At 46.0% G+C, this 20,156-nt stretch overlaps 1 protein-coding gene across 1 annotated transcript in view; it reads right to left on the bottom strand.

Annotated features, from left to right (window-relative positions):
• Positions 1–20,156, bottom strand: part of MAPKAPK3 (mitogen-activated protein kinase-activated protein kinase 3) — a 46,090-nt gene that overhangs the window by 4,248 nt on the left and 21,686 nt on the right. Inside the window, exons 2-8 of the mRNA XM_027886476.1 lie at positions 9,787–9,926; positions 8,895–8,959; positions 6,754–6,833; positions 5,299–5,425; positions 3,761–3,836; positions 3,467–3,591; positions 1,589–1,674 (exon numbers count right to left, since the gene is read on the bottom strand). Coding sequence (XP_027742277.1) covers positions 1,589–1,674; positions 3,467–3,591; positions 3,761–3,836; positions 5,299–5,425; positions 6,754–6,833; positions 8,895–8,959; positions 9,787–9,926 — 699 coding nt within the window. The remainder of the gene's footprint in view (positions 1–1,588; positions 1,675–3,466; positions 3,592–3,760; positions 3,837–5,298; positions 5,426–6,753; positions 6,834–8,894; positions 8,960–9,786; positions 9,927–20,156) is intronic.

Raw genomic sequence — 20,156 nt, 5'->3', positions numbered from 1 at the left:
AGGATTCTGTGCTCCATGTACACTGACAATTTTTGCCTAGTTCACAATATTTCTGCCATCCATCTAATTAAAAAAAAAAAAGAGAGGGGGAATGAAAAAAGAAGACACAAAGCATCCTCCTCTGCTGCTTGTGCAAGGCACCTCCCCATCCATGTTCCCACTTTGGGATCTAGGAAAAGGGAGAACAGAGACATTCACTATATTGGTCTTTCTCCTTCTCTCTGCCTCATGGGAACAAGATGTTCAGCAGAAAAAAAGCCAACTTGCAGCACTTTTCAGAGAACAGTGTTTGAGCAGGGCCCTGGTGCAGCACTCCACAGACCTTGTCTCTAATCTCCTCCTGATTAACTGGCTCTATGCATATTCCAGGTAACCTGTGTGTCACTGTAGGTGGCAGCTTCCTCAGCTATTAGGCATGAAATTCTGTTAAATTCTGAAACACCTCCTCCTTGGGCCTTCAAACACCTAAAGCTGGAGGTATGAATTCTGACCACTGATTACATTTTTATTTGGTTAAAAAAGACTTACAGACATTGTCTAGGGCCTGTTCTAGTTCTCCAGAGTCTTTGCAGCCTCAATTTCTCAGCTTTCATACCTCTTAAGTGATGACATCTCTCTACGTCATCAGGATGTCATACAGGTACATGGCATGTGATTCCAAGGGCTCTCAGATCCTGAAGCAGCCATTCCAGGAAGGGGCACTACGAGCCACAGCTCTGCCTCTGCCCTGGCCTCTGAGGACCAGCACAGTCAGAGAAAAAAGGGCATTCTACAGTACAAGTGATTGTGTTCCTGGCTGATGATTTTTGGGCAGCAAGAACATGACTGGTGTCTTTTTAGGCACAAATGTGAGAAGTACAATCTACTATTTTGAGGGACACCTACAGAGCAGAGATGATGTCATGAAACTCAGCCTTGTAGCTCCTGGGATTCTTGTCTCTTATTTGAAACAATCAATATTGTATTATTAGAGTACATTTTTCCTTTTTTCCAAAAACTGTTTTTTACGGAAAAGTGAATTCAGCCAAGTCATAGAATGAAATCTGAACTGGGACCATTAATAGCTCTGTGTACCACCCTACCTGGCAGCCTCTCAGGGCAATAACCTGAGCCCCTTGCTCCTCCCTCAGGCATTCCCAAACTCTGCCAAGGGTGAGAATTCCCACTGAGCACAGCACTGTGCTCACACCAACAAAGCTATGCACAATGGTGCCTGAGACCACTAATAATAGCTCTGTTTAAATCCTGCACTGATGAAGTAAGCACATACAGTTTATTTTTGTGTTTTTATAGGGAGTAACACATGCGTATGCTGCAGAGTCAACAGTGACTGCCTGCTCACAGAACAGAGAGACACACTGGGCTGTTGCTTCCAAGGACACTGCTGGGGGTGTCTCTCCTTGTGTGTCCTCTGGGAACACCAAGAAGAATTGTGGTTTTACAGGCAGATGACCCTCTGTGGAGGGCACAGGAGGTTAATTAAGATATCAGCAGTAATAACAGTCCTCTTGCTGTGCTCTGTGGAGCTCCATGCAGGGTTCTGTGTGTAAGAATTAATTCATGGTGCAAAAGGAGAGATGAGACTCACATTAATCCAGGGGTGATTCATGAACTGGGACACTGTCATCCTCTCCGTGGGGTCAGTCTTCAGCAAATGGCGAATCAGCTGCTTGGCTGAAAAACAGGACAAACATGGATTGTTGAAGCCTGGGACTGTGCTCCCAAACACACACAAAGACCTGCTGACTGAAGGATCATGATTCTGCAGGACCCAAAACACCTACCTCTTGCTGCCACCCTGTTAAGAAGCCAGGTACACAGTGGTAGGTTACTGTTTAAAGAGGCAGAACAGGGAAACATCCAAAATAAGAGGTAAGAGGGAAAGAAAAGGCCTGGGGATTCCAGCTACGCTCTCCACAGCACCACACCAACTGTTTTCAGAGCAGGGACTTCAGGAAAAGAGAAACACAGGAACAGAAACCTTGTCTGAAAGCTTGTCTGAAAGATGGCAACAAGCTTGGCACTACGAGCTGAATGAATGTATAAGCTGATGTTTTGAGAAATGATAGAAGACAACAACTAGCACAGGCTGTGGAAAAAAAGGGACAATAAACTTTGACAAATCAGAGGCCACTCAAAGGACAAAAAAGTCTAAGAAATGGATTGGCCAAACTCTGTGAATGCAGGATCTGCCAAAGCAGGAGTTCTGAGAAACTGAGATATGAGCTGATGAGAGTCTAGACAGGAGTTTCATTAATGTGGGTGGACAGAGCAGAAAAGCTGCATCCAAAGGACATTATTTACAAGGACTTACACAAAACTTCCCTGAGCAACCTAGAAGAACTTTCTAAATAAGAGTTCTCTTTTGGAAACATCAAATGCAAGATGACTAAATGCTTGTAAGAAGCTGCCAGAGGTACAAGTTTAGGTTTTTGAAAATAACAAGAACAGCACAAAGAGGGAACAAAGCAGCAGATTGTTGAAGGTGCCCCATCAGCCTAAAAGAACACACACAAACTAGATGGTCTTAACAGGATCAAGGGTAGAGGGCCCCTATCTTCAGCCAGGCAAAGCAGACAGAAACCTTACACATTTTCCAAGTGCATGTTCTCTCACCAAGCTCCTCCAGCATGTAAATAACTGCTGGAATATAAACAAGACCCAAAGCAGAGAAAATATTAAGCCAGAAACTCACAAGTAAAACATCTCCCTTAACAATGTTCAGCAGGCTGAGCTGCACAGGCAGCCAGGACATCCAGTGAGGGGTGAAAATGCCACAGATCACGGCATTATCCAGCCATAATTTGTTATTGCTAAACAGCAGACAAGAACAGGGTCACAGCAATATAAAGGGCTTGTAAGAAAAACAGATGAGCCCAGAGGTTGCTGACCTTTCCCTTTAATATGATGGGAAGGTGAGACTTCCAGCTTATGAGACTGTAAGGATAAGACGCAATCAAAACCATCCGCTTTCAGGACAGCAGCTTTTGATCAATGACTTACTTATACAAAATAAATTGTTGACCTTGATTTAAGTGGTGGCTGGCAAATTCCCACATCCCAAAAAGCTACCATGAAAACTTGCCATCCTTGCTGGCTGGATCACCAAGGAGGGCAGAGACTGAAAGAGTTCTTAAGACAGTTTGCCTTTCTTCCAACTCAGCTTGCATTCCAGCTGTCCTGGCTGTCTCCTTTCTCAGGATTAAGGATTCTGTTTCCAGAGGGTTTAGTCTCAGCATTCACTAGCAGGAGTTGGACTTTGAAAGAAAGCTTTCAGCAGTCATTTACTTTTTGTAGCACTGAGGTTGCTGGCTGCTATCTGAGTTCCCAGTCGTTCTCTGTATCACCTTTCAAAAAATCGATTTAAATTCCAAAAGAAAGGGGAACAAAAGCTAAGACAGGTTTTCAGAAACAGTCTCTCTGTGAGCACTCCACCAACACCCAGCAGCACAGTGAGCATTGTTACCTTCCTCTGATACTTCAGCCCACTCTGGATTGGGAAACCCGTATTGCCCCATCCGAATCCTTCTCTTCATCCCTGGAGAAATGGCTTGACCAGTGTTTGAGTAGAATGGAGGGAACCCACACAGGCTGTAAGAGTGGACAAGAGAATTTCTATAACTAGGAAAGTCCTTTCATCCCTGAAAAAGTCCCCTTCAAGCTCACGCAGGTTTGCATGAGCCTCGTGACCAATTACTTGTAAGTGCAGATTTAAGATGTTTCCTCTTTCTGTTCCTCAAGCCTCTTCCCAAATACTTACAGGATATATGTGATGACACCCAATGACCACATGTCACATGACTTGTCATACTTCTCAGGACCGAGGACTTCTGGGGCTGGAGAAGATTAAAACCAGAAATCAAGAGAATACAGATATTTCATTTCCATCACCCTGTAACTAGCAGCACACTCCAACAATAAATACAGGAGGCTTTTTGAAAAATGCAACTCCCTGCAGGAACTGGGTGGTATTTTCTATTGGCAAATTCCTGGAAGCATCTAACGTAGCTCCAGAAAGGAGAGTGGAGGTGGCAGAACGTCCCACACCTCACCTGGGGGTCTCTCTGCTCAAGAGAGCAGCAGGATTACCCAAAAGCAGAAGGAGCTGCAGCTCAGGGTGTGCAGGGGGACACTGCAGTGTGTCCAGAGGCAGGAGCATGTGCTGCAGAAACCACAAGGGCAAGGCCCTGCTCGAGCTGTGATAAAACTCTGAGCGGCCCCTCGGTGGTGTGTTCAGCTGCAGCAGCTACAGGGCACTGCATTTCTCTCTGCCCTCCAGAGCAGGATATTTTTTCATTAAATAACAAAATTAGACAGAGATACATTTAGAGGGGATTTTTTTTTTTCCTCCTGAGGCAGGTAAACTGGCAGGGAGCTTGATTTTGTAAGGAAAATTATTCACTAACCGGATGAGCAATCACGCTGGTTTATAAAAAGGTGTTGAGAAAGGAAATGTCAGCATATTTATATACAAATGTAGAGGCATAAAAATCATATATGTGTAAATTCCCTAACATTTTATCACTAAACCCAGCTTACAAAAATATAGAAGGCATCAGAAAAAGAATATTGCTAATGCAATGATCTGGTAACAGTGAATAACAGTAACTTTCAATACAAAAACACTATAAAAAGTTTCATCAGAGAAGTAATTTTTCCAAAAAAATTAAGTCTCTTTTCCACCAAAGGGATTCCAAGCATGGACTGCCTCAGTCATACCATTTGATGAATGACTATTAACTCAGGACTCTAAAATGAGTGCATAAAGGACAGTCTGCTGTGGCACTCATTACACAGAGCTCTGTCCTTGGACAAAATGCAGAGAAAATTCAGCTGTGATTAAGTCACGTAGGTCTTTTATTACTAATTAGTGCATTTTCCAGCTTAAGTTTTACAGCTCAGGCAATACTCTCCCTGTGCTCTTTTATTGCATTACTTAAGCCGAGGGAAATTTTGCAAGGAAACACCCAAATAATCACGAAGCTCTGTTCAAATTATGGCTTTCAGAGGCAACATCAAGATTACTTCAAGTGTAATCAGACGAAATATTTTCTCTCTCCTTGATCCTCATTTGCATCTCCTGTTAAGGCTGTTTCCTCCACAACCAAGCAGGAAAGCAGGAGCCCTGAGCTGTACTGGAACCAGACTGGCTTTCGGGTGGATCCCAGTTGAAATCCTGCAGGTTGGCACTTTGTGTTACACCCACAGCAGATTTCCCAGCTGTTCTTACAGCCCAGCCCCAGTGTACAGGGATGGCTGACAGACTGAAACACAAGCAATGCCCCCTGGAGAACTTACCCACGTAGTAAGGAGTGTAACAGGGGGTCTGCAGCGCATTGACCACGGAGGTTTCTTTGGCAAAGCCGAAGTCTGTGAGTTTGAGCACGGGGTCCTTGTCCTTAGATGTGTAAAGCAAGTTTTCAGGCTGAAAGGCCACCGATAAGGGAAAGGATAAACCAGACAGAGAAGAGATGAATCTGAGGAGCTGGCAGGTCAAACCCGTCCTGCTTGCCTGGGTGACCATCAACATTTGGGTTTTTTTACTCCCATCACATCCCCTCCAAAGCACATGGGAAGTTCCTCCAAGCAAACCACAAGACTCTCTCTCATCCTGTCCAATGAACCTCTCCCAGCTCCCTTGTTTTCCAGTTTCTCAGTCATAAGGAAGCTATGTCCTTGCTTATGCTACTGTTTAGGGACATACAGAAGGAGGAAAGGCTTCAAAGAAAACAAAATTTAGGATCTACTAAGCAATTTGACCCATTTCTAGGTTAGTTCATGGAGTGTGTGGATGGAGTGTTTGGGGCTAAGTGCTTCAGTTCCTGTGCTGCTGACAGACAGGGACATGTGGCTCTGCAAAAGTGAAGAGAATTTTACTCTCTGAGCTGTCAAACCATTCTCTGCCTCCTGCCTGAAGAACCCTCAAACCTGCCCCTTGGTGACACAGGCAGTGGCAGTTCTCCCTCCAGCCAAACACACAGGAACATCTGCAGCAAATTCACAGACTCAGAACTGTGGACTCAATCTGATGCCTCAGTCTGTCTTTATGTGACCTACTCCCCATCCCACCCCAACAGGTGCAACAAGCTTGGCTGATGCTGTGCACTTCACAGAATGAAAATAAAGCACAGTGCTACAAACACTGTCAAATCTCCGCACCGAGATCTGGGTTCAGACTTTAGCAAATTGAAATGTCCCAGGTGGCAGTAACAGAGATCTTTCTGTTTTCCCAAATACTGACATACACTGTTAAAGTGGGTTAGATGCATAATTTGTATTATTCCTCCCATATAGGCAGTTCCTCCTGTCTTTGAAGGGGGTTTTGGTATTTGGTACTGTTGGGTTTTTTTGTTTGGTTTGTGGGGTTTTTGTGGTTTGTTTGTCTTTTGGGTTTTTTTTTTTAGGCAAGTATGACGCTGAGAAGGACTAATAACCGGCAAAGACTGCACACAGAGGCATGTAGTATAAGTTCACCTCAAGCAGCGTTATTTTCCTACTAATTAACTGGATGGCAAATGGGTAGTATCTCTTTAACTAACCACCTGACTATCATGAGATCCTTCTGCATTCCCTATTCAACTGGAAGGCATTAGCACACATGAATATTCCAACCTTGGACTACTTGCAAAAAGTGAACAAATCCCTTCTCACACTGGCAGAAGAACAGGAACACTCTGGCCATCTGACTGCACTGCCAGGTCTGTTTAAACCAAACAGCCCATTTCCTTCTCTGCCCACTCCCCTCAGGCTCACCTTGACGTCCCTGTGGGCGATGTTCATGGAGTGCAGATACTGGATGGCTGTTCCGATGTCCCTCATGATTTCAGAGGCCTCTATAAATACAATTTTCGAGAAAGGTCACATTACCATTCCCACGTTAACTCGGGGACATGCTTGGGAATGCTCATGGCTTGCAAACAGCTTGCTGGAATACAGGGCAGGCATCAAGACTAGAAACCCTAAAATTAGCCCCAACAGCTGTGTTTTGGTTCTGCAGACAACCACCCCCCTCCCTGGTTCCCTGGCTGCTCAGCCCCCTCCTGAGCTGCACTGCAACCCAACTGAGGCTGAGACTTCTTTTTAGGAGCCTCTAAATCTGTGCTTTAATTTGCTCACCAAAAAAAGCAGCAAGAGCAGAGCAGGTACACGCAAGCAACAGCTGTTGAGAAAGGAGCCCCAACCAGGACATCTCCCCGACTGTGCAGGACATGTCCTTTCAGCTTCTAGTTCAGGGGGAGGAGGAGGATCTAACAGATTTTCTAAAAATAGAGCCATGTAACAATATAGTAATTTTAGGATAGGTCACATCTTCATTCCTCACTGTCGTTAGAAGTTTTTCCTCAGGAGAGACAAAATCAACACTTCTATTCTACAAAGCCCAAACTGCCACCTTTGAAATAGTACATTGCTAAGATTTAACATAACCCCAATGGGAAATTGTAGTGGTGGTGAGCTGCCTTGCAACAGCTCTGGGGGTCTGGAAGGGTTCAGTTACACAGGGAGAGGTTTCAGAGCAAGGAGGAATGACATTCCCATGTGAGCATTATATCACACCTCCACTGACAGGGAGACAATGGAAACATGAACCTGATCCTCTGTTTTCTGCATGGCCAGAACCCACAGCTTCAGGGCTGAGAGGGAAGGTAGGAATTCTGGTAGTGTAACTTGGAATGCTTTTCCACATGGCCTGACACTGAAACTACACAATCACAGGCAAGGACAATCAGAAGACAGAAACACTCATATTCCCTGGGGAAAACCTTGGACAATCTCCTCCTTCCTGCCCAGGCCAAAAAACCTGGCTCCTAATGGGAAGCTGTGGCTACATAAACAGGCAGCAGACCTGGGGAATCCAGTGGAACAGGGCTCATTTATCTCAGAGAAGAATGAAGGTGTTTTTTTGTTTAACACTCCCAAGTGACTGCTGAAAAAGTATTTACAATGTTACACAATGCTACATAATGCAGCAAAATAATGTTTTTAGTAGAGCGCAGTCACTAACGTTCATGAAACCAGTTCTCCCCCTAGAATTTTGTATTTTAGACAGGAACAAGTAAAGTTCCTAAAAATGCTCGTTTTCCTTACACAAATCTCTCCTGGGACTTAAAGGATTCATCCCAGGCTACGAAACACAGGATCAGAAAGCAGATCAGCCTCTACAGCAGACACCACTGCCACGTTACAAACACCAATGTTTTCACTCCTGAGCACAAACAAGCTCTGGACTGTTGTGAGGTGGCAAGGAGAGCCACAGCCAAGCACACCTGGGGCACTCTGCCAATGATAAATAGCAGAGACAATAAAAATGGTGAGACTCCATCACAAGCTGTCCCTGCTCCCGGCAGGTCTCTCAACTTGCACGCAGTCCCTCCCACAGCCAAGCAGCTTTGTTTACAGTGTGGTTAATAACACTTCCTTTCAAGTAGTACTTTAAACCCCTTGAATAAGAGGTGTTTCGAGTGTGATTTGCTCATTATCCTCGTGGTCTAACAGCATAGCTGTGCACAGGGATGCTGCTTGAGGGACAGCCAGAGAGAAATCCCAGCAGGAGCTGCGCTCATCATGTCAGAGGGGGTCTGGCAGGAGACCAGGGATCGGAGTAACAGAGGCTGTGGTGGCTCAGAAATGAAGAAGCTGAGCAGATTCGTAGGAAGAATTTTCCTCTAAACCTTCCCGCATTTGGCCAATTCTCGTAATTCCTGATTTTCAGGAATTTTTAAAAATAACTGTTTAATAAAGAGTTGGATAGAGAATAACAACCACCACCACCACCACCACCAATACCCACAAAAATCAAATCAAAGAAAAATTCCTGTAATGACACTAAGCAAGGGGACAAAGAAAAGAAGAAGCAATCTTTCACAAACTTTCATTTTAAACTTGAGATGTTTCACCTCTCTCAGTGAAAGCTTGATCTCCTCTCTCCTGGATCCTGCTGAACAGCTCTCCTCCCTCCATGCTGAAACAAAGAACACAAAAGAAACCCCACCTTACGTGAGCAGAAACCACAAAATGAACACCTGACTGTGCATCCACATAATCACCCAGAACCACAGGAACAGATAACAAAGATTACAGGCTGCCTCCTCTGCCAGTGCTTCCTGAGCATCACACTCATTGAATCAATGCAGAAAGCCATTCTGGGATGGAACAAGGAGAAAACAAAACAATAGCAGGGGAGTTTTGATGCTTTCAGTTTAATGTATCCAGTCAGAGGGAACAGGGCACACGTAGCTGGGAAGTCACACACACTGGCACTGGGAGGCCAACAATCATCTTATTTTATGTAAGGGCTGGAGATGAGAAAAAAAAGAAACAAAGATGCCTAAAAGGAGGACAAATTAATTTGTCCTCAGTGAACAAGACAATGACTGTGGTATTACAGATCAAGGAGAGAATAGGAAAAGCTGCAGTCAAAACAGGAGCAAGAAGGATCAAGTTGGATCATTGGATTTACAGCTGAAGCTGGAAGTCAATCACAACCAAAGTGCACTGTATTTAGAGAGACATGTCTTTCAAGATTGTATTAATGTCAATGCTTTAATGAGGACAACTGTCATGGAGTACAAGGAAAATTTACTTTCTGGTTAAGGCTCCTCATTCTTCCATCCCACAGGATGGCTGGAACACACACACATTTCCTTACCAGTTCCATGAAGACGAGGAAGGATTTGCTCCACAAGCCACACTCATGCTGGAAGAAATCCCCCCAACTCCCTCTAAGCCAACACATTCTCCACTCCCTCCATCCCTCCAAGAGCACGGGGGGCTGTTGCTGGTCCCTACCATTCCATGACAATGAGGAGGCATCTCTTCCCGTGGTGTATGTTCTCATACACATCCAGCACATGGACGATGTGGGGACACCCCGACGCTCGCCAGTGATACTCCACCTCCTGACGGGCTTTGGGGCTGTCGTAGAGGAGCTGTGGGGAAACAGGAGACAGCAACGTCAGGGAGGCAGCAGCGCTGCTTGAACAGGGACCTTTGTGCACTGGAGCTCAAAAGGTGAGCTCTGAACAAGCAAAGGACTCTTAACACTTTCTCCAGCCAAAGGATGACAATCCATCACAGCATTTTCACCTTCTCTGGGCTGTCCAGTTTCGCAGACTGAGAAGGAGCTCGAGTGGCAGTGAGGAGAGATTTTGAGTCTGAGATGGAGATAGCTCCATCTTACTCACTTCTGGATGGGAAACTGTGATTTTTTTCCCACTTTTTTCAGTACTTTCATAGAATCATAAATGTTGGAAGAGACCTTTAAGATCATCAGTCCAACCATCAACCCAGCACTACCACTGTGAACCCACACCACTAAACCACATCACCCAGTGCCAGATGCAGAAATCCTTTTAAACAGAGGAGAACCCCCCAGCTAAGGAAAACAACCCTCCCACCTGCCCCCAACTGCTGGGAGAAAAGACTTCTAGGTGCAATGCAAACCCTGTCAGTTCAGTGAGATTGGGAGCAATGAGGACTTTTACGCTGACTCTGAATGTGCTTCTCAAGTACTACACAAATTTCTGACCCCATCAGGGTCAGAAAGCGACCTTTGACTACTGGATGCTTGAACTTTCTCTGTCACGTGCAAGGCCAGTTTATTTTAAAGGCACTAATCCCTAGGAGGGGAATAAGAGCTCATCTTTCCTGGTCCTGCAACCTCATGCACAAGTGTGTCCCTCCCTGTTTGAGGGACTGCTCTGTCCCAGACTGCACAGCTGAGCTTCTGTGCAATGGGAGCACGTTGCTGGATTGTGCCTGCTCTTCTCTGCCTCATCTCTCCAGACACCACTAACACTTTGTGACAGAGACTCTCTTTACTGCACATTTCTGTAGCTCCTACACGACATGGCTGTGATCTGAGTTGGATACTTTATGCCCTACAGTAATAATCACTGTAATGATGGAGCACAAACTCAACTGGTGCCATATAAAGCACAGTTCAATGCAGAGAAGCACAATAAAGAACAAGCAGGGGACAATCACCTCTGATATGTTCACGTTAGAAAAGGCCTACGACAACTGTGGGGGAAGTGTTTGCAAACAGCCAAATCCAAAGTGCCATTGCTGCACTATCAGGCCTCGGCCTGAAGCTCCTCTCACTCATGTTCCTATCAGGTCCCAGTCAAAACACAACTGCACAGCAATTGCTGAAAACAAGAATTACCATGGAACCTGGCATTAGGGACCTATGAATCAGAGCAGGAAAATGAGATTGCTCTTCCATCTAACAGCCAAGTTAAGGCATAAGTGGTGTCACAGGCACCTTTCAGTACGGGGAAACACAGCATTTAAAGGTCACAGGAAGGAAGACAAAAATTCTGACTCCAATATAGATCATTTGCATCACTGGGGAAAAAGCTCACACCTCTTCGTGCTTCAACATCCCTTTCAACAAGGCAGACCCAGGAACATGGCAGTATGTGATGGGCAAGTGTTCAGGAATGACTGGAGAGAAGGTAAATGGCTTCTCTTTAGGCTGGAGATAGGAAAAGGGTGACAACTGTTCTGAGAGCACATTTCTGTATTTCTGTGAAGCACAGAGGCTGCAGGAGGGGACAGGTGGCCTCAGGAGGGCTGTTGGCTCCTCAGCTGAGCAGGCAGGGAGCCCCAGCACCACGACCACCCCCTGGGCTCCCTCAGCTCTGCTGCAAAGGCTCCAGCAGGACACCAGATTTTCAGCAGTGCAAGGAACTGAAGGAGCTCCACTGCCAAGTTCATTGCCCTCGCAGCCAACCTACTTCTTGCACAGCTGTCATTCTGCTCCCAGAGCACTCCCTTTTGAGATCACTGCCCGCCTCTTCCTTCCTGCTCCAGCCTGGCTATGGCCTGATTTCCAACACAAATAACTTCCTCCAGAAAGAGATGGCTCCAATTTGGACAAAAAGCCCATGAGCGAGTCCAAGAGCAATTGCTTTACTTCTTTCAACCAGAAGCCCATTCAGCAGCTTTTCCTGCACAGCCACTGTGTTCCAGCTCAGTAGGACTGTCCATCAGCATTTTCCCCTCTGCCCTTCTCAGTTTGGGCTGATGCCGAGAGGTCTCTTTAGAAGTTCATTCAATGACGTGTGCCACAGCAAAGCCCAGACACCCTGAGGACTAACCAGGGCATTCACACAAGCATTTACAGGGTTTATGGCTTGGATATTGCTGGATTAATGCCACTTCTGAGCAGGACACTTTGAAAACCTTCTTCCCTGTCCTGTGCTACCAATCAGACATTCCCATTCTCTTTACTAATATGACTGCACTGTCATCTGCGTGTCTTGTACAGATGCTGTTTTTCATGTTTGCACAAAGTACTTCTGATAACTGTCTCACAGAACTGAATTCTCACTCTCCGAAGAGCTTTTACAAATCATTTTGATGCACACAAAGATACTCTCCTCCACCCCTACAAGTAAGTTTTCTGCACTCCTCAGTGCCAAGATTGAATGTACTCCATGTCAAGATGACACCTGGAGAAGCAGAGAAAAGGAAATTCAAAAATAAAGAGCAGAAACACATACTAAGCAACATCTGATCCATCAGCCAACTGTTAACCTTCGGATTTCTCCTTCCGAACCTTAAAAATAAGTTGAATCTTCTCTCAGTCTAAAACTGAAAGGTATAACTATACCTTTAAAGACATCTTAGAGACACAGATCTTTACATAAAATGAAAGCCAGGCAGGGTTGAAAGCACCAATTTCTGCAAAATGTAGGTGATGACTTAGAAACACAGACTGAAATTTTAGACTTACGGTTAAATTACACAAAGTTGCAGAAAATCTAAACAGACATTTTGCCATCCTCCTGAGCATGAAGAGCAGTTGTGCTTCTATTGCTGCAAGAGTTTTGATAAGACTTTAAGCAGGTTCCCTGACGTTCTACAGAAGTGCAGAGGTTGTGAATAAACGCAGAGTTTCAGGTAAGTTTTGCAGTGCTGCTGGTTCACAGTGCTTGGAGGGAAGAGCAGCTCTGTCAACAGGAGCCCCCCGACAGCCCCTGAGAGCTCTCACAACAGGCTGTGGGCAGGACCATGGCCCAGCCTAACTCAGAACCTCAAGAAACACCCTCCATCTCCCCATTTTTCACGAGACAGATGACACAAAGCACAGCAGCGAGGGGATGCCCCTGTGTGTGGCCAGGCACAGTCTGGACCAGGAGCTGCTCAGCACAAAACCAGAGTTCTGCTGGAGCTCAGCATTACTGAACCACTGCCTGCAAGAAGCAGGTGAAACAGGTATTATTATTCACAGGGAGGTCACCAGAAACAGAGGTGATGGAAGGCGAGAAAGCACAAGATGTGATTCACACAACTCTCCTCGGCATCTGAGAAAGCTGGAGAGGGGAAAGAGCTGCACCATGGGGTGTGCTCAGCCTGTTCCTGAGGAACAACGGGGCAGATGCCAGCAGACACTTCAGCATGTGCTGCCAATTCAGGGCCCGGGCAGTGCAGGGAGGCCTGAACTCTTCCTCTGGGGCAATGGCCTAACTTGGGTTAGTGAGTGTCTGCCAAGCACATTCTAAACTGCAGCTTGGAAGGCCAGCCCTGTGAAATTTCTCCCAGTGCTGGATTTCCTGATAGAAAGAAAAAAAAAAACCCACAAAACTAAAATGTGACACAGTATCTTAAAGTGACACAGTATCTTCTAATAGCTTTTCCATCGATTCAGTGCTGTGTACACAAGGCAGGACAGCAGGAACCCTCATCCCTTAATGGTCTGATCTATACAGGAAACAGCCTCAGGACTCCAGGGAGCAGAAAGTGATCCTCTGGACTCTGAAACTGTAACAACTGAGAGCGAAGATACCCACCGGCAGGGGTATGAAACGGGTTAAGGACAGGAAACCACCACTTCTCAGTAACTTTAATACTACACTGCCAGATTACACAGATTCCTGTTAGATCTGCTATCTGCTACCTCTCTACATGTGCTTTTTTATTTATTTTAAACTTCAGCAATTCTTCCTAGCTCCAAACAGTTGCTGTGCTCGGATTGGAGCTGCAACAGGCTCAGTTCTCATCTCTGGCATGTCCCATGTTAAAGCAGCATCTGACACTGCAACCATCTCTTTCTTATTTGCACCGACTCCAGACCCTGAACTCCCCTTCACTACACAATCAGGTTTATAATCTCTGTGCTGTTTTCCCCACAGGAAGGTTTCCTGTTATTAAAACAGAAATGGGACCTGCAGAAACTTTCAGTCCTAGGGGTCCTCAGCCTGCAGTACTGAGGCACTTATTCTATATTCACATACAGGCACTTCTATCCAGTTTTATTTATGTCTCTAGTTGGGAAGGAAAAGGCCTCAGTGGCTGAATGTCTCGGTTCTTTTGCCTGCTTTCCCCTTTGCATGTAGCTGTTACAAAAATGCTGAATCCTACAAATGAGGAATGTACTGGGAATGTGAATTCAGGCTGATGCACAGAAACCGACACTGTTTGCTGCAGAGCAGTTCTTCCCCTCAGTCTTTATTCAGAGGGGATGGCAAAAGGAGGCCTGGATAATGTTTCTTTCATCCCCTCCCTCCCTATGGTACAAAAAGAGGGGGGGGGGAGACAAAAAAAAGAGCTATCACTATGGCTTTGGACATTTTGTCTCTTATTACAACCTGCTTATTTGCACTACATCTATTAACTCAGTGTTAACAATCTTTCCCTGTTTGCAGGTCTCCCCATAAGGGATGAAGCCATCCTTGGTGTTGGGACACTCCAGGAATCGCAGTGCTCCAGGTTTCCCTCTCCAGGCAGTGCCAGTCGGAGGAGCTGCAGCAGGAACCACGGGGGTGCCTGCAATGGCAGCCCAGCACGTGGGGAATCCACTCCTGCCAACCCCAGAGCGAGCACAGCATTTGTTCTTAAAATAAGGAACACAACACATTTCTGCTGGATTGTTCAGTACTGCAGCACCAGTCTCCACACAAGGGGTAAAGCCAGGGTAGGCACAGGTAGTGGGGTCATCTCTAAACCTTTCACTTTGCTGCTTTGATCCCAAATCCAGCTCAGGCTGCTTGAAACTGAACCTGCTTGGAGCTTTCACTGGAACAAACTGCCAGGCCAATTCCTGCAGAGCTGTCCAGGCTGCTGGCATTCCCTGGCACCTGAGCCCATCAGTGCTCAGGTAGACAGCCAGTCCCAGGGTTGTCTTCTGCAGGCCAATAACACCAACAACAGTCGAGTAGCACAGTTTTCCAACACTCCTGCCTGGGGTATCTGATTTTTCCTAACCTGCTGAGTGTCAGGGGTTTACTGCCTGCACTGAAGGACCCTTCTCTGTGCTCCTCTTCTCTCCAGGCCTCCAGTCCCCACTCAGCTGATCTCTTGAAATGGCAAAAGCTACAGCAGATCCTTGGTCCTTTGCCAGCACAAGTGAGAAGGGAGAGGAGATGGAAGGACTCTTTGCCTGTGGTGTCAGAGCCCCACTCTGAGACCAACTTCCTGCTGACACTTAAGGTTTTGACTCTGTTAAGTGCATGTTTTAAAGGGAAAACAGGAGAAAGAGTAGAACAGACAAAGATAAAAAGGACAGAAAGATGTGGGGTTTTTTCTAAGAGTCTGTGAGCTGGATGTACAGCAAATCTGCTGAAGAACTCCACTCACTGCTGCTTCTCCATCCCTAGAGAGTGACCCCACATAGACACGACTGTGCTCCAAGCCCCTCTCCTGCAGGGAACCAAGCAGGTCTCTCAAAAACAAACTTTGGTGTGGTTCTGAATTGGATTGGTTGTAGCAGTACTGAAATCACCACTGGGCACTCGGTACAACTCTACAACCTGAGGTAAACACAGGAAACACACCACTATTGATGTTCTAATTACACATGCAACTAGCCATTCACTCTGCAAAGGTCAGCTGTCTTGGCTCATAAATGTTAGTGGAGACACAGCAAACACAACTGAAATGGCAAAGCTCCACCCTTCAAAGGTATCCCCTCGCACACGGGAGAGCAACAGGAAAGGGAGCACAACAGTGAGCAAAAACGCCCGCAAAGAAAAGCCCCTCTCCTGGTTCTCTGATAACCTCACCTGAATCTACTGACCTGCAGTGCCAAAATATGCAACTGTACACTCAACACTAATCACTACACAGAGATGTAAATAAAAAGCACGTTATGTATTTTGCTACCACCATAAGATTACTTTGCATTTTAATACTGTGCTTGTTCTGCTGTGTGGAGGGAAAAATAATTCTTCCTGGCACCGTAAGATGCCAGTTATAGTCAGCTGTGACAGGCTACAAAGCAGCTGCATGCGGCTTCTGTTGTACTCCAAACATTGCACATGTATTTTAAAAGGAAAATAAATCACCAACAGCTACTTGCATGTTGTTACCAGACAAGAACATCCTCAAACACTTATTTATACAAGAAGGCCTAGAAATCAGCTCTTCTCTCTACCTTCTCCTGATGACAATTTCCACCTCACAACGCTGCTGTTTAGCCTGCACTGACAACTGCATTCAGTACCTGCAGTCAATATTCAGCACCTGGGGAGATCTGCTGAACCCAGACACACTAATCTCTGATTAAAATAAAATAATCTCTAGCTCTGCCACTATTTTTACTCTTCCTAGATTTCTAAGGGAAAGGAAATCTAAAATCCCATCTGAAAATTATGACACTTTATTATTACACTCTGGTGCCTGATATGAAGTTTGTCTTTAAAAAGAGGTAAAAACCCTCAATAAAAACTTTTCTCCTGTCAACTATGAGTTATAAATTTTGATAACAAGGAATCAGGTGATTTGGCTTCAGTAATTTATACATCTCAGTGTTTGAATAGACTTTGCTTGTCAAACTTTGCTGTGTAAGAAAATTCCAGCAGTACAAAATAGCGTGGCACTTCCTCAGACCTTGAGCCCATCAAACCTCCCCTCTTTTTTTGGCTTTAGCTACTCATAGAACACTAAAACAAATTCAGGACTATAATCCTGATTTTCTAGGTGAGCAACACCTTGAATCAAAGACATAAAAGATGACTTAAAACTCTGAGATATACACTCCAGCCAACAGTTTTGCCACTCTGCCATCCCTGTGGGCCCCTTCCAGCTCACAATATTTTGTAATAATGAACTTTCCCACGATGAGGATGCATCTTGCCTTGTCTGGGAGTGAGAGCTGTCTTGAGTCCAATCTGAGATCAAGCCACAGAACTCCATGAGAACCATGGCCACCACAAAAAAACTCTCCCATTTGTTTCTCCAAGTGCCAGTTGTATTTCCTTACATTGGACTTTCTTCTATGCAGTGACTGTGATGCAGCAATACCTCCAAAACCCACACCAGCCCTCTCCATGGTGATGAAATGGGATGGAACCCGTGTCTGCCAGGGTATGATCCTCTCACACACTTCCCAGTACCAACAGCCACAGTTGCTGATTTCTGTTCTAAGCACCCCTAAGTCCCCTCCTCCCACTAATACGACATACTTTTTACAGTGTTGCACTTCTATTTTTCTTTAAAAGAAACAAAACTCCTCAACAACATGCTTAATTACTGCAGTAGTAATTGCATTCTACACACATTTTCTAGAGCAGGAAGGGGAAAGAGCAAATATCACAGCTATTTGAGTGCTCTGATAGCCATTTCAGTGCCAACAGCCATGAACCCCACCTGTACAGCTGGGTGGGACAGCAGGACAAGGACCCCAACATTAGTGACCCGGGGACACCTTTGCTGGAGCAGGATGTGGCAGAAGGCACAGAGCAGAGCAAACAGCACGGAGAAGATCCAGGTCTGATGTTCTCTTTCCCAGCCTCCATGTTAATAAGCATTATCAACCTTAGCACAGATGTGATAACACTGAACAAGGTAGAAGCGGAAATTAGCAACGTGTTTAATCTCATTAACCACAGATAACAGCAGCTCCAAGAGGAACCCCTGCTGTCCCCCAGCCTTTCTCGGTAGTTCTTGCACATGTGAGTAGAGTCATGAAGATTAAATCACTCCCACCCAGGCAGGCTTTGACATCCCTCCCCAGCACACAGAGGCTCTCTGGGGTGCAGCTGGATTCCTGCTGGGGGCACTTGCCACGTGTCTGTCTTTTCCCCCTGCTCTGCACCCCAGCTGGCACCTCAAGGAACATCCCCCACACCTGCAGTTTGTTCTCCACCATTTGGCAGCAGAACCCCGAATGAACAAACTGTCCTCTCACACCACTGCCCACACACCCAAACTCCCTTTTAGCTGACTTCCCATCCCCTTCCACATGAATTTCAGGCTGTCATCCATGCATGTAAAGCCTGGCAATGTGCCACCCCAGGCCAGCTCTTTCTCATCTCTAACTGTTCTTCCTCGACATCTCCCTTCTCTACACCCACCTCTGTGCACTCTGTCTCATGACCAAGCATTGTCTCTCTCCTGCAATCTTTGTCTCAAGCATTCCTAAATCATCCAAACACAAGAACCCAAAAATGAACAAACAACTCTCAAATCTTCCTTTTCTCATTCCATGGGGCTCACATCCTTCACTGCAGCATTACCTTAAGGGGAGACTTGCTGAATTCCTGATATCAGTGGCACTGACAGCAACTGCACCTCACGTCTCTCATGGAAGAGACACTGAGCACTGACCCAGTTCCTGGGAATCTGTACCTGGAGTGACTGTGGCCAGCGTGATGGCAAACATTCAATCCTGAAAGCTGTCACCTGTGGGAACTTGACTTGTCTTCAGAAATCAAACAAAGCCTTAAACCCTTCACCAATCTCCAAGATTCCCCCAGGGCTTCAAATCTCTGCTCTGGTTTGTTCAAATCACCACACTGAGGTTTGTGCAGGCTCTGCCACTGGCACTCACAAGCAAAGATCTGTATCTGTTTCTAAGTCACAACTCCATAGGTAGCTCTGTGGATGGAACTTCAAAGGTCCATCAGGCATGAAGATCCCTGGAACTGCCTACTGTGTCCAGAGACATAACAGAGAACAGTGTGACTGTGAACAGAAACAAAACTACTGCAGCATTCAGCAGTGGCTAGAAATGCAAAGGAAGCCTTCGAGAGAAAAAGCAGATTGTTCTCCCCAGACTTCTTGTCCTTATTTTGTCTGAATATACATTCTATAGCCAAGTAAACTATTACATAGGAGAGGAAAGAAAAAATATGCTCGGGGAAGGGGGAATTCAACAGTTGGAATCAACAAAAACAAGTGACAAAGCAGTAAAACTGTTATTCATGTTGCAGTCCTCACTGATTGATTTTGCTGGGTGTGCTGGCTCAGCCACCCCAGGTTCCAGCTCTGCTTCCACAACGGCAGCAGAATCCAGCAATCAGAAACACGACTTGTGTCCCCAGCCCAGAGCACACTCGGGAGCAGCTGATGCCTCACAGCACTCACGACGTGACTGAGCGCTCTTTAATATCCAGGACGCTGGAAAACACACACTTCCTAGAGCACAGCTGGGAGCTGCCAGTTCTTCCTGACAGTCCTTCTCAGTTCCTTTCAGGAATCTTAAACACCCTGCAGGCCAACTTTAATCGAGATGCCCTCGCCTCATCCTTCCAATCTAAACCCTCCTGACCCCCAGCTCCCCTTCATCTGCACAGCCCCATCCAGGCTCCCACCCTGCCTGTCCCAGCACTCAGTCCCTGGGGACAAAATCAAAAGCATTTCCTTTACATTCCTGAATAACTTCCTCTGCTCCTCATGACTGCACATGCAAAAGGAAGAGGAGCAGGATCCCAGGAATATTTGGAAGTCTGATGTTTTGATGTCCTGGCTAAAGCAGCACCATGCTGAGGACTGCACAGGGGTCAGAAAAATGAGATGGAGCAAAAGCACTGATGGAAAACACAAAGCATTCCAGGAATTAAATCCTTTTCATCTTTCCAAGCCAAAGCATAGATCCATTTCCCTTTCCTAAGGCACTGTCCTTCCCCCCCTCCCTGCAGCAGTATCTGCAACGTTGGCTCACTTCCACAAGTCAGCGTTCCTGGAAGAGGGAAGTCTGGACTTGGGGAAGGGGGAGGAGGGAGTGAGAAACCTGTGGCTTCAGAGAAAAGGGACTCAGAAGCCACCTGCCCGTGTCCAACTAACACCAGTACCGTGCAAACAGCTGCCCCACGAAAGCGTTAATGACTTCTGAGGTGGTGATTTCCCAGCAGCAATGTGCCATCCAGGATCATTCCCCTAGACATGACACACCAGGGGAACAGGAAAACATCCCCACACTAAAGCCATGT

This window comes from Empidonax traillii, unplaced genomic scaffold (assembly GCF_003031625.1).
Source record: "Empidonax traillii isolate 1590-97213 ecotype Southwest subspecies unplaced genomic scaffold, ASM303162v1 scaffold187:size1931383, whole genome shotgun sequence".
NCBI lineage: Eukaryota > Metazoa > Chordata > Aves > Passeriformes > Tyrannidae > Empidonax > Empidonax traillii.
This window is presented reverse-complemented; position numbering and strand designations above follow the sequence as displayed.